Raw genomic sequence first — 13969 nt, forward strand, 5'->3', positions numbered from 1 at the left:
AGGCCAGCCTGGTCTACCAAGTGAGTTCCAGGACAGCCAGGGCTATACAGAGAAACCCTGTCTCGAAAAACAAACAAACAAACAAAAAAAAAAAAAAAAGAGAGAGAGAAAAAAAAAAGAAAAAAGAAAACTGAAATCAAGGTTTTCTATCTTCATAGTATTTTGGAGAGTTCATTATGAGTTTTAAAAGGGGGAGCTATGGGCCTACAGTATGACTCAGCAAGTAAAAGGTGCTTGCTGTCAAGCCTAAAGACCCTAATCCAATCCTAGGAATCCACATGATAGCAGGAGAGAACCAGCTTCCAAAAGTTTTCCCCTGATATTGATGTGTGTGCACATGCTGAGTGTGCACTTTTTAAAATATGCACATGTGCCTGGACACACAAATAACTAAACACATACATGTTAAAAATCCCTATTTTGGAAGAGGTGAAGGTGTGCGTCCATCTGGGTGAGGAAGCTAACTGCTCTTCAGTTGTGAGTTTATAGTTATGGAGTACTGCCAACTGCTGATACATAGAAGCACTGATTCAAGGATAAAAGTTGAGGCTGGGGAGGTATGTAAAGGTGCCAAATTTGATGACCTAGGTTCAGTCTCTGGCATCCACATACCAGGGCAGAAATGAATTTTGCAAGTTGTCCTGTGACCCCTACACATATGCACACCCATTCACCCACTAGATAGATAGATAGATAGATCGATAGATCGATAGATCGATAGATCGATAGATAGATAGATAGATAGATAGATAGATAGATAGATAGATAGATAGATAGATAAAGTAAAAAAGTAATAACATAGTTCAGATGATTGTCCTTGGCTGTCCTGGAACTCACTTTGTAGACCAGGCTGGCCTCAAACTCAGAAATCCGCCTGCTTCTGCCTCCCGAGTGCTGGGATTAAAGGCTAAGCTACTACCACCCGGCCTGGACGATGTTTTGTGTGAGTGCTTACAGACAGAAATGAGGTGTCCATGGCTAGGGGACATATAGCTCAGTGGTAATGCACTTGTCTGGCATGGACACAGTTCTGGTTCAGTCCCTGAGCACTGTATCCTTCCCCCAGAAAGAAAGGAGGAAAAAAAGGGAAGGAAGAAAGAATAATGTCACTTAGGTTTGGGGAGGTAGGAGACAACTTTAAACTTCCACATTTCCAGGCCTTGGGTGAACACATCTCATGAGAGCCAGTGGGTGAAGCTAGGGACATACAGTAATGGTTGCATCTGGGATTTGGGCCATGTGGATGAGGAGCTAGGCCATCCAGCATGTTGTGCTGGACTCTAAAGTTGTCTTTGCTGCCAAGGCCTACATCTATTCTGCCCAACATTGCTCTATGTTCCTGGGCTTTTCCTGACCACAGATTCCCGTGTTTTACAGTGATGTGCTGGCTCTGCCCATCTTCAAGCAGGAAGAGCCGCAGCTATCTCCTGAGAATGGGGCCCGCTTGCCACCCCTACAGTATGTGTTGTGTGCCGCCACCTCTCCAGCAGTGAAGCTACATGAAGAGACCTTGACATACCTCAATCAAGGTAGAGGCCTCCACAGAGTTGTAACCTGGGTGCAGGGGAAAAGTGGGATAGTTAGCAGATGATGTGGAAGACCCTGTTGAGCCTCTTTACCTGTGACTTGGGACTAGGAGTCGGGCGCAGGGTCAGATTCTGTGGCTTAGCTGTGTGGCTTCCCAGGACCTACATGACTTCACTGGGTAAATGGAAATATTGAAAACTGAACCAGGAGTGGTGATGTGAGCCTTTAGTCCTACCTACTCCATACACTAAGGCAGCCTGGATAGCAGAATCAGACTCTTGAGAAGGGGAAGAGAAGAAGCGGGGGAAAGCCAGGGGTGGGTCACTTCGGGACAGTACTCATGTGCCTCCAGAACTCAGTGGTCCTCAGGTGGTTGCTATTACTGTTTGTGCTTCTGAGACCTGGTCTGCTGTCCTTTATGGAGTAACAGCTGGCCCACATCCTCCCCAGCTCAGAGTCTGCCTTCCACCTGCCGGAAAGCAGCTGCCCTTGGTGGCTCTAGCACAGTGACCTGCCGTTAGTCTCAGGGCCTCGGGGATTTCTTGTGTAAAAGGAGAAAGTCTGATTTTGGGAGGGTGTTTAAAGAGGTGAAGGTAAGTGGCCTGCATGGCATGATGACAGTTGTGCAACTATCAGTCCTTCCAGTCTTTGTTGTGTTTTGGGTTGGAGTCTTGCTATGTAGCCCCAGGTTAGCATGGAACCCAAGATCCTTCTGCTTTAATTTCCTAAGTGCTGAGACTATAGGCTTGTACTGTATCTAGCTTCTAATACTTCTTTTAAAGTCTTTTTATTATGTCTATATATGTATGTACATATATATATGTATGTTTGTACACGTGTGATTATATTATGTATATATATAAGTGTATGTATGCATGACTACATTTATATATGGGGTGTGTGTGTGTGTGTGTGTGTGTATGTGTGTGTGTACACATGTGCCCTTGAAGTCAGAGGGACTTGTTCTCTTTCACTCTGTAGACTTCAGGTCACTGACTTGGCAGCAGGTGTCCCTGTCCAGCCAACCATCTCACCACCCCATGCTCCCCTTTTTGAGTGTTTCATTGTCAGACACCCCAGCGGTACCCTGGTGGATAGAGCTTTGTTGGTGTCTGTCCTGATGATGGGACTGTATCTAGCACTGTCTCCTGGATTGCCTCGAAGAATTTCATTCCCTCATCCAGCACACTGGTTGCTCTGCTAGGGGTTGGAATCTGGGAAGGGCAGCCGAGCCCTCGTAAAAAGCTGCCTCCATTCTGTAGAATTGCCTCTTGGATTTGACCTTGCCCATGTCCAGAACACAACAAATGGAAGTGGCTAGTCCACCTCTGCATGAATCCGTCATTGCTAGCCTGTCCCTGAGGAAGGTACTGCTCACCTCTGGGCTGCACACTTACTATTCCTGTGGTAGCTTGGTGGCCATTGATGGCAGCAGGTGACAAGCCAACTGGAAGCAGCCCCTTGTGTTTGCACAGTGGCTTCCGTCCTTGTGCTTTCTTCCTTGTTGAAGGTTAAATGCTGCCAGCTTCTCTCTGAGCAGTCTCTTTCCTCACTGGCCCCCTCAGCATTCCATCACTCTCCCCCTATCCCCTTCCTGATTCTTGCTTAATCTTGAGAGTGGAGAAATGAGACCACTGAACTGATGTTGGTCTTGTTTGGGGCCATGTTCCATATGAGTGCTGTAAGGTGTTGTTGCTGAACACTGTGTCTGTCCCCTTCCCCATCTTAAGGATTTCTTTGGTTGTGTTCACCATGCCCCTCCGCTGTTATTTAGTCAGTGTTTGAAGGTGTTTACTAGCATATGAGGTCTTACTAACACATTTACAAGAACATCCTCTTCTCCATTATAGATGTTAAAAGAGGGAAAAGGGCCCACTCTGAGGTTCCATCCATCTGCTTGTGTTAACTTAGTATATTCCCTTTGGATAGTTATGGATTTATTATTTTACAATAGAAATCGAACCCTTGCTCAGAGAAGCCTTACACAATAGGCTAGTGTTCTATCACAGAACCACACTCCCTCCATCCCTAGATACTTTCGGTTATTCATTCTGTTTTTCAATATTTTGAGACAAGGTATCTCTGATTCCAGCCCCCCGCCCCACACCCCCGGGCATCCCAGATTGTTTCTTATGAGGTTTCACAAATGACTGACTAGTAGTCTTGACTGACTAGTAAAGTAATAGATGTTTACTACAGAAAGTATAGATTGCTTTGACATTGTTTAGAAGGGCTGGAAAATAGGTCAGTAGTCAGCGTACTTATGTAGCATGCCCTAGGTTTGATTGTTGTGTGGTGGTACACACTTGTAATCCCAGCTCTCTGAGAGGCAGGAGGATTAGGAGTTCAAGGTTATCCTCAGCTATATAGAGAGTGAGGATAGCCTGAGATGCTTGAGTCCACTGTCTTTGGGAAGGAAGGAAGGAAGGAAGGAAAGAAAGAGAGTCTTTCAAGCTGGGTGGTGCACACCTTTAATCCTAGCACTTGGGAGGTAGACACAGGCAGATCTCTATGAATTTGAGGCTAGCCTTGTCTATAGAGTGAATTCCAGGATAGCCAGGGCTACACAGAGAAATCCTGTCTCAAAAAAACTGAAGGGCTGTGAAGAAAAAGAAAGAGAGAGAGAAGAGAAGAGAAGAGAAGAGAAGAGAAGAGAAGAGAAGAGAAGAGAAGAGAAGAGAAGAAGGCAGGCAGGCAAGCTATCAGAATTATAGCTATAACATGAGTTATTTAGTCATACATCTTTAATCCCAGCACTCAGAAAACAGAGACAGGGGGATTTCTATGAGTTTGAGATTGGGTCTACATTGTGAATTCTACATTGTAACAGCCATAGTTACATAAAATCCCTGTCTTTAAAAAAGTTGCTATTTACATTTTGTGCTTTCCTCTCTGTGGTAACTACTGTGTGACTGTAGCCAGTCAATAAGCTAAATATATTAATTGTTGCTAATTTGCATGTTTCTGCCAATTTTTTTAAAAATCCAATTGAAACTCAAGAAAGCTTAAAACAGCAGAGCAAAAGACAGAAAATTAAAAGAAAAATCAATCAAATTTAAATCCCCTCTAATATCACCTGTAAGTGGTGTGTGTGTGTGTGTGTGTGTGTGTGTGTAATTTCATTCATTTGTGTTGTGGGTAACTCTTGCTGTGGCACACATCCAAAGGTCAGAGGACAACTCTCCGAAGTCAGTCCTTCCATCACGTGGGTCCTGGCAGTGGGAGTTGTCAGGCTTGGCAGCAAGAGCCTTTACACAATAGGCTGAGACATCTTGCCAGCCCAGCTATTGACTGTCTATGTATTTTATATGTACATGTTTTAAAATTGGGATCATATAGTACCATACCATAAACTCTGTTACTCCAGTGTTTTATATTGTGGGCAGTCAGTTTTTGTTAGAAATTACACATTAAAGGTCAATGAGATGACTCCACAGGGAAGCCTGACAACCTGAGTTCAATTCCCAGGACCCACATGGTGGAAGGAGAGCTGATTTCCAAACGCTGACCTCTGACCCCTGCAGATGTGCCATGGCTTGGGCATGTGCACACACATACAAATAAATGTAATTTAAAAAATTAAACTTGGAGGACTAGGAATATAATAGCTCAGTGTCTGTCTAGAAATTAAACCCCGACAAGCATTCTTCCACGTAGAGCTTGATTGTTTTTTAGTTATATACCTAACATAGAACCTCAGTGTTAAAATGTTACACATTATCTTCTTGGCGGAGTGTCTCATGCCAGCCAGCCCTGTGCATCTCAGGGTCTCTCTCAAAGTCAGGTGTTCCCCACTCCTCCATTGCTGGTGGGATTGCAAGCTTGTACAACCACTCTGGAAATCAGTCTGGCGGTTCCTCAGAAAATTGGACATAGTACTACCGGAGGACCCAACAATACCTCTTCTGGGCATATACCCAGAAGATCTTCCAACTGGTAATAAGGACACATGCTCCACTATGTTCATCGCAGCCTTATTTATAATAGCCAGATGCTGGAAAGAACCCAGATGTCCCTCAACAGAGGAATGGATACAGAAACTGTGGTACATTTACACAATGGAGTACTACTCAGCTATTAAAAACAATGAATTTATGAAATTCTTGGGCAAATGGATGTATCTGGAGGATATCATCCTTAGTGAGGTAACCCAATCACAAAAGAAGTCACTAGATATGCACTCACTGATAAGCGGATATTAGCCCAGAAACTTAGAATACCCAAGATACATTATGCAAAACAGAAGAAAACCAAGAAGGATGACCACTGGGTGGATACTTCATTCCTCCTTAGAATAAGGAACAAAATACTCATGAAAGGATATAGGTACAGAGTCAAAATTTAGAGCTAAGATGAAAGGATGGACTATCCAGAGACTACCCCATTCGGGAATCCATCCCATCATCAGGCACCAAACCTAGATAGTAATGCTCATGTCAGCAAGATTCTGCTGAAGGGACCCTTATATAGTGGCCTCTTGTGAGGCTATGCCAGTGCCTGGCAAACACNGAAGTGGATGCTCACAGCCAGCTATTGGATGGAACACAGGGTCCCCAAAGGAGGAGCTAGAGAAAACACCCAAGGACCTGAAGGGGGCTGCAACTCTGTAGGTGGAACAACAATATGAACTAACCAGTACCCCCTGAGATTGTGTCTCTAGCTGCATATGTAGCAGAAGATGGCCTAATTGGCCATCATTGGGAAGAGAGGCCCCTTGGTCTTGCAAACTTTATATGACCCAGCACAAGGCAAGGCCTGGGCCAAGTAGTGGGAGTGGGTGGGTAGGGGAGCAGAGGTGGGGGACGGGGTATAGGAAACTTTCGGGATAGCATTTGAAATGTAAATAAAGAAAATAATAATAATAAAAAAAAGAAAATATCTAATAATGAAAAAAATGAAAAAAAAAAAGTCAGGTGTTCCCAGTTTTCACAATTAGTAAAACATGAGACTTGATTTTTTTTTATAATAATAATAAAAATCTTTGTGTAGTATCTTAGACACTGACCTATTGCTGGGAAGAGACACCATTACCAAAACAACTCTTAGAAAAGAATGCATTAAATTGTGGACAGCCTACAGTTTCAGAGGTTCAGTCCATTATCATCATGGCGGGAAGCATGGTAGCTGGAGATGGTGCTGGAGAAGCAGCTGAGAGCTACATCCTGATCTGCAGGCGGAGAGGGAAAGAGGCAGTGTGCTTGGCATGGGCTTTTGAAACCTCAAAGCCCACCCCAGTGATGCGCTTCCTCTAACAAGGCCATGCATGCCTTCTTATTCTTCCAGATGGTGACTAAGCATTCAAATGTGTGAGCCTACGGGAGTCATTTTTATTCAAACCATCGCATGTATGCATATACATACAGATACATGTCAGATGACAACACTGGGTGTCTGGCTTCACCGTCTTTTTCCTTGTTTGAGATGGAGTCTTAGTTATTTGCTATAAGCTTGTAGGACTCTCCTGTGCCTATTTACCACCGCTCCATAGGAGAACTGTTATAGATGTTACTGATGGCTAGCTAGCTTTATGTGGGTTATGATGATCCAAACCCAGGTCCTTCTGCTTGCACGGCAAATGCATTACTCACTGAGCCATCTTCTCAACTCAGAGATTTGCTTTTTTGAAAAGATTTTAAAAAAAATCACTCTTAAGCATTTTTAATCCACTTTTTTATGGTGTGTGGAGTCAGGTTGTAAGAGCAAGTACAGTACCAGCAGAGGTCGGAGGNGTCAGGTATCCAGGAGATGATGGTGTCATAGGTGGCTGTGAGCTGCCTGACGCGCGAGGGGCTAGGAACTGAGTGTGGGTCCTCCGCAGGAACAGTATGTGCTCTTACCTCTACGCTGCTTTGTATTAAGTCCTCAAAACTTGATTTGATTTTTTTTTTCTTTTTTGTCTTTTTTAAGGTGTGGTCCTAAGCTTTAGGGAGCCTAGTGTGGCCTCAAACTTGTGAACCTCCTGTCAGCCTTCCAGAGTGCTAGGATTATAGGTGACCATTAGTTTGGTTAAACCTTCTGTGCTCCGTAATGACTAACGTGATGAAATACCTAAAATGTCTGTTGGTCTTTTAGAATGACTTTGTAATTTTATTATTATGTCTACTGTACATTTCTCTTTGAGATATTTGCCCCACCCACCGAAAGAGACATAATTTATGAACCATTTAGCAGCCGTATATTGTACTATTTTTCCTCTGTCAGACATGTTAACTATATTTCGTGGCATTTATATTTATGGCATAGCATGTAAGATCTGCGAGCCCTGAGCATGCCAACCATGGGCCTACACTCCCAGACCCATGATTACATTTTTTATTACGTTTATTTATTTGTATGAATGCGTACAAGCCATGCGTACATTAGAGACCGGAAGAGAGCTTGTAAGAGTTCTGTCCTCCAACTCTGGGTTCTGGGATCCCAGGGTCAGCTCAGGCTACAGCTCGTCTGCCCGTGCCTTTGTTTTTCTTTTTGACCTTGCACTTTAAGCGTTATGTTGGGTGCCTTATGACATGTGAGCAATGATTACTTGGAAAATGTTATATCCTTTTTCCTTCACCTCATTAATGATACTCTACCAGGTGTCTTCTCAGCCTACCCCCACCCAGCCACTAACCAGGACCTACCTTAATGAACTTCTGAGATCAGATAATATCTGGTGCCTTCAGGGTGGTATGGCTGCAGAATTAATATCCTTCAAGTCATATTACAGATTTTGATCTAATTTTCGCATCTGTGATCTCAGCACTCCTCTGCCGAGGCAGGAGGATTATAGTTTGAGGCTAGCCTGGGCTATATATTCAGATCACAGTTTTAAAAATGAACTACATGCCATTCAAGACCGTTTTAACTTATTGAAAGATTTTCTCTTAAGTTATTTATATTTATTATGTTGACCCTCATCTATAAATCAAATTCTCTTACTGAACCTCTGGACCACCATTTCCTGGGCAGTGTCCAAAGAGTGTCTAAGTAGCAGAAAGACTCAGGTAAGAAGTGTCACAGGCGTATCCTGGTCACCAAACCTGGTGGCTGGTTTTAGAAACGGGGAAAATGGTTTGAAAAGCCAATATATCTTCTGAGAAAAGTCTTCTAAAGAAAACAGCTGTAGACTAGAATGAAGGCTTGCAAGTTCCCTGCTGGGGTCAAAGGTCCTTGTGGACACAGCTTTCCTGACACTGGAGCCTGAGGGAAGGGAGAAGGTGGAGAGAGAACCCCAGGTGCTTCTGCCTTGGAGATAAGAAGCTCTTTCCTGAGTGCTCGCTGAGGAGAAAGCTAGCTTTGGTCAATTCCACACAAAGAGCTTAATCTTTCTTTATTACATCTATTTATTTATTTGTGTGCTTCCAAGATTAAACAAGATAGGGTACACTAGTTGTGTGTGTATGTGTCCACGCGTGCATGCAAAATGTGCCTAACTGATGTGAGACTCCAGCACTTTAGAATTAGTTTTTGTTTTCTTTCTTTCTTTCTTTCTTTCTTTCTTTCTTTCTTTCTTTCTTTCTTTCTTTCTTTCTTTCTTTCTTTCTTTCTTTCTTTCTTTCTTTCTTTCTTTCTTTCTTGCTTTCTTTCTTTCTTTCTTTCTTCCTTCCTTCCTTCCTTCCTTCCTTCCTTCCTTCCTTCCTTCTCTCTCTCTCTTTCTCTCTCAGCAGTCTTTTTTTAAAAAATTTATTTATTTATTATACATAAGTACACTGTAGTTGTCTTCAGACACACCAGAAGAGGGCGTCAGATCTCATTACGGATGGTTGTGAGCCACCATGTGGTTGCTGGGACTTGAACTCAGCACCTTTGGAAGAGCAGTCAGTGCTCTTAACCGCTGAGCCACCTCACCAGCCCTCTCAGCAGTCTTATAAACCCCATGCTGGCCTCAGATTCATTGTGTAGCTGGGAATGATCATACACTTCTGTTCCTCCTGCCTGTACATCCTAAGAGCTTGGATAACCTGAACAGGTTTATATAAGGCGGGTGGTCTAACCCTCAGTTTTGGGCACACAGCAAGCAAGCACTCCACCATATCCCCAGTCCCTAAAAGCATTTATAATCAATCACTATGATAAGTGTCAGAGCACATGCCCTCTAGGTCCATCAGAAAAGCACTTTCTAATTAATCCCTCTTCCCTATCCCTGACTGAGGATCAGACTCAGAGCCTGAGCTAACCCTGAGTCTTATTCCTGCCCTGATATTCTTTCCTAGGTATACCTTAAAATAAGTTGTCCTCATTTTTTTCAGGTGACAGCCTGACAGGTGTCTTAATTCTCTATTCTCCTCACTGATCAGACAGGGGTCTGGGGAAGGATGGGGCTATAGAGGGTCCTGCAGGAACGGGAGGAGACATTGGCAAACTAGGTTTTTGTTTTTGGTAGGTCTAGGCCCTGCACTTCCTGTAGTCTTCCATATAGTGTTCCACGAATGTCTGGTTACATTTTTCCTTCTTCCAGGTCTTTAGGTGACTGAATTTAAAGAAAGGGGTGGGATTAACCCCTCTGCTCTCTTTGTTCCACAGCTAAGTTTTCTTTTTCAGTTTAATTTTTAGCCTCAAGTTTGGATATATAAACTACAGAAGACAAATGACCTTGGTGCACATTACCTATAAACAAACAAACAAACAAAAAATGCTTTCTCTCTCTTTATTCTGAAAGGAGTTTACTGAGCAGGGAGACATACCCACTCTAGAAATAATGTCCCACAGTCTCTTGTCTTCTACCTGTTTGTCTTGGTCACACTAGCATTGGGCATATATACGTATATGTGTCTGTTTGTTTTTCTTCTTATGACAGAGTCCTAATATGTAGCCTTGGCTGGGCTCAGACTCTCAGATCTGCCTGCCTCTGCCTTCAGAGTGCTGGCATTAAAGGTATGCACCACATTGCCCAGCTAGGTGCTGGAGATCAAACCTAGTGCAATGTGTATGCTAAGCACACTGAGCTTCATCCCCGGCCCCTTCACATGCCTTTAATTTTAAAGATGTATTTGTGTATCTGTGTAGGTGGGTACATACAAGTGTAAGTGCCCATGAAGGCCATGAAAGTAGGAGTTGCATCCCCTGGAGGTGGAGTCATAGGTGGTTGTGAGCCACCTGACATAGCTACTGGGAACTTTTGGAAGAGTATCGAGTATTCTTTTTTTTTTTTTGGCTTTTCGAGGCAGGGTTTCTCTGTGTAGCCCTGGCTGTCCCAGAACTCACTTTGTAGACCAGGCTGACCTCAGACTCAGAAATCTGTCTGCCTCTGCCTCCTGAGTGCTGGGATTAAAGGCGTGTACCACCACGCCCGGCGAGTATTGAGTATTCTTAACCACTGAGTTATAGTCCAGCCCCAGCCCCTCTACATATCCTAGCATAAGAAAGACCTTGGGATAACTTGAAGGCTCCTTCTTCTAACCCCATCTAACTGGTGAGAAAACCAAGGCCTGAAGCGGGGAATAACACTTCTCAGCGTACACAGTGGGGTCTTAGCTGTCTCTGTGAATACAGCCCGGCTCCTCTCTGGGCTCCCAGAGAGTGTACTTCCCTTTGTGTGTGAGCGGCAGGTCAGAACGGAGTAGAGAAGATGGATGGGACTGCTCTGTCCCTTGAAGAGGACTCTGCCTTGCTGGCTGAAGACCACTCAGTGCTCAGTGCTCTCTATGCCTGCAAGAACCTTGGATGTTCTGGATTCCCAAGCACATTACCATGGACCCTGTAGCTCCAGAATGGAAGGGATCTAGGAATCCAGAGTGCAGAAATTAGAACCCCCATCCCTATCGCAAACACAGGTGACATGGATACTACATCTCTTTCCAAATGTCTGTGCATCAGCATCCCTACAGAAATGCAGAGTCCTCTGGGTGTCTGCCACCAGGACAACTGATGAGAACCTGAAAATTCCTGGTGATTATAAATGTATTCAGATTAGAGGAGCTTGGGCTCGCCTTTGTTCCTCAGCCTTTGGCTTCATAGGTGGGTAAACCGAAGCTTAGAGAGGTTGTATGACTTGCCCCAGAACATGCAGGGGTACACCTCCTTTCCTTTCCTTCCTCTAGGTCCCTCTCTCCCTTCCTCTGGGGTCTTGTAGAGCTGAAGAATGGCCTTGAACTACTGATCTTCCCAAGTGCTGGGGTTGTGGCATGCAGGCCGCTTGCACGGTGTTGAGCCTCTGGAGATCAGAGGCTATGCCACTACCTGGCTTTTGTTTGTCTTTTTTTTTTTTTTTAAAGATTTATTTTTATTTTATGCTTATGAATGCTTTCCCCATGTCTTAGTCATGGTTCTATTGCTCCAAAGACATACTATGACCAAGGCAACTCTTATAAAAGAAAGCATTTAATTGGAGGCTTGCTTGCAGTTTTAGAGGATTAGTTCATGATCATTATGGCAAGAAGTAGACAGGTGCGATGGTGGAGCAGTAGCTGAGAGCTTTGCAACCTGATCCACAGGCAGAGAGACAGAGACTCAGAGACTGGGCTTCTAAAACCTCAAAGCCCATCGCCAGGGACACACCTCCTCTGACAGGGCCAGACTTCCCAGGGTTCCCAAAAGTCCCACTAACTGGGGGCTAAGCATTCAAATATATGAGCCTATGAGGCCACTCTCATATAAAACCACCACACCCTGCATGCATGCATGCATGCATGTATGTATGTATGATGTATGAATACCATTGCATGTGCCTTGGGCAGGTGGAGGTCAGAAGAAGACATCAAATCCACTGCAACTAGAGTTACAGATGGCTGTGAGCTGCCTCCTGGGTGAAACTGAATTCAGTTTTCTGTAAGAACAGCATGAGGATCTGAACTCAATCCCTTAGGACTCTTGTGTGTGTATGTGGGGGGGGGGGCAGGGACAAGCAGGATGTGGTAGTATACCTTTAATTCCAACACTGAAAGTAGAGGTAGGAGGGTCCCTAGGGGACTTGCTAGCAAGTGAGTTCCAGGTTCAGTGAAAGGTCCCTGACTAAGAAAGGGAGAAATGGATGGACGGACGGACAGATGAAGGGAGGGACAGATGGACGGACGGATGGACAGGCAGACAAGAAGAGGAAAATGCGATGCACACACATGGGCATGGACACATACAATACAGTTTGCCTATTAATGATGTCCTGGAAATGTTGGCCATTTGAGATTGCCTTCTTTAGCTCAGCACAGTGTTTCCGCAGCTTAGCCATGATACCTTTATATCAGAACCTTAACTCCTTGAAATCACAGAATCACCTTCTATGTGTGGGTAATGTGTCCATATCCTGTTTAGTTAGTCCTTCTTTAGTTGGTGGACAGTTGTTCTGGATTTGTGTGTGTGTGTGTGGGGGGGGAACTGGGGTCTTGTTCACAGTAAATAACTGCTCTGCCACTTTGTGTGTGTGTGTGTGTCTGAGGAGGCCAAAGGACAATCTTAGGTATTAGTGTTCCTTGTGTGCTAAATGCCTTAAAAATATTTTAAGATTACATGCATATGATTATGTCTATTTACATGTGTTTGGTGGTGGTGGTGGTGGTGTGTGTGTGTGTGTGTGTGTGTGTGTGTGTGTGTGTATGTGTGTGTTGTGTTGGGAACCTTTGAACTCCCTCCTTATTCTTTTATCATTTTCTTTTTTTTTTTTTTTTTGTTTTTGTTGTTGTTGTTTTTAGACAGGGTTTCTCTNTGTAGCCCTGGCTGTCCTGGAACTCACTCTGTAGACCAGGCTGGCCTCNAACTCAGAAATCNGCCTGCCTCTGCCTCCCGAGTGCTGGGATTAAAAGCATGTGCCACCTCTGCCCGGCATCATTTTATTTTCTTGAGATAGGATCTCTCTATGTAGCCTAGGCTGACCTCAAACCTTTGTGAATCCTGCCTCAGCCTCCTGATTGCTGGATTGTGTGCATCCAATAAGAAGCTATAAACCACAGTTATCCTGCAGTGCTGTGGAACACTGGAACCTGCTCTTTCTTTCCAACTTGTTTTGGTACCCAGTGTCCAACCATCCAACCTCCCTCCTCCCTCTGTTGTACTTCTTGTGAGTAATGATACTGTTAGGCATTCCACCTGGTGCTTTGAACATATTATGCACATCTACCTCTGATCCTGCAGCATCCTCTGAGGTCTTCTATGTATATTTGTGGAGTTTTTGTTTATATATATATAGTAACTGTCTTCAGACACACCAGAAGAGGGCATCAGATTCCATTACAGATGGTTCTGAGCCACCATGTGGTTGCTAGGAATTGAACTCAGGACCTCTAAAAGGGCAGTCAGTGCTCTTAACCACTGAGCCACCTCTCCAGCCTGTTCTGTTTATTTATTTTTAACAAAAAAAAGCAGTGGGTCTAGGCATGAAACTCCGGCCTTTATGCTTGTATACCAGGTACTTCACTCACTGAGCTGGCTCCTGAGCCCCTTTCAGAAGTTTTGTATTTGACATGCAGATTCTGCATCTCTTGGCCTGAGTGCTGCTGAAATACTCCTTGGCAGGGTGTCCCACTGGGAA

At 44.2% G+C, this 13969-nt stretch overlaps 1 protein-coding gene across 1 annotated transcript in view; it reads left to right on the forward strand.

The window, feature by feature from the left end:
- The window catches only part of Tfcp2l1 (transcription factor CP2 like 1), a 56805-nt gene that overhangs the window by 3658 nt on the left and 39178 nt on the right, over positions 1 to 13969 (forward strand). Inside the window, exon 2 of the mRNA XM_021198231.2 lies at positions 1378 to 1529. Within this exon, the coding sequence (XP_021053890.1) occupies positions 1378 to 1529 (152 nt within the window). The remainder of the gene's footprint in view (positions 1 to 1377; positions 1530 to 13969) is intronic.

This window comes from Mus pahari, chromosome 5 (genome assembly GCF_900095145.1).
Source record: "Mus pahari chromosome 5, PAHARI_EIJ_v1.1, whole genome shotgun sequence".
Lineage (NCBI taxonomy): Eukaryota > Metazoa > Chordata > Mammalia > Rodentia > Muridae > Mus > Mus pahari.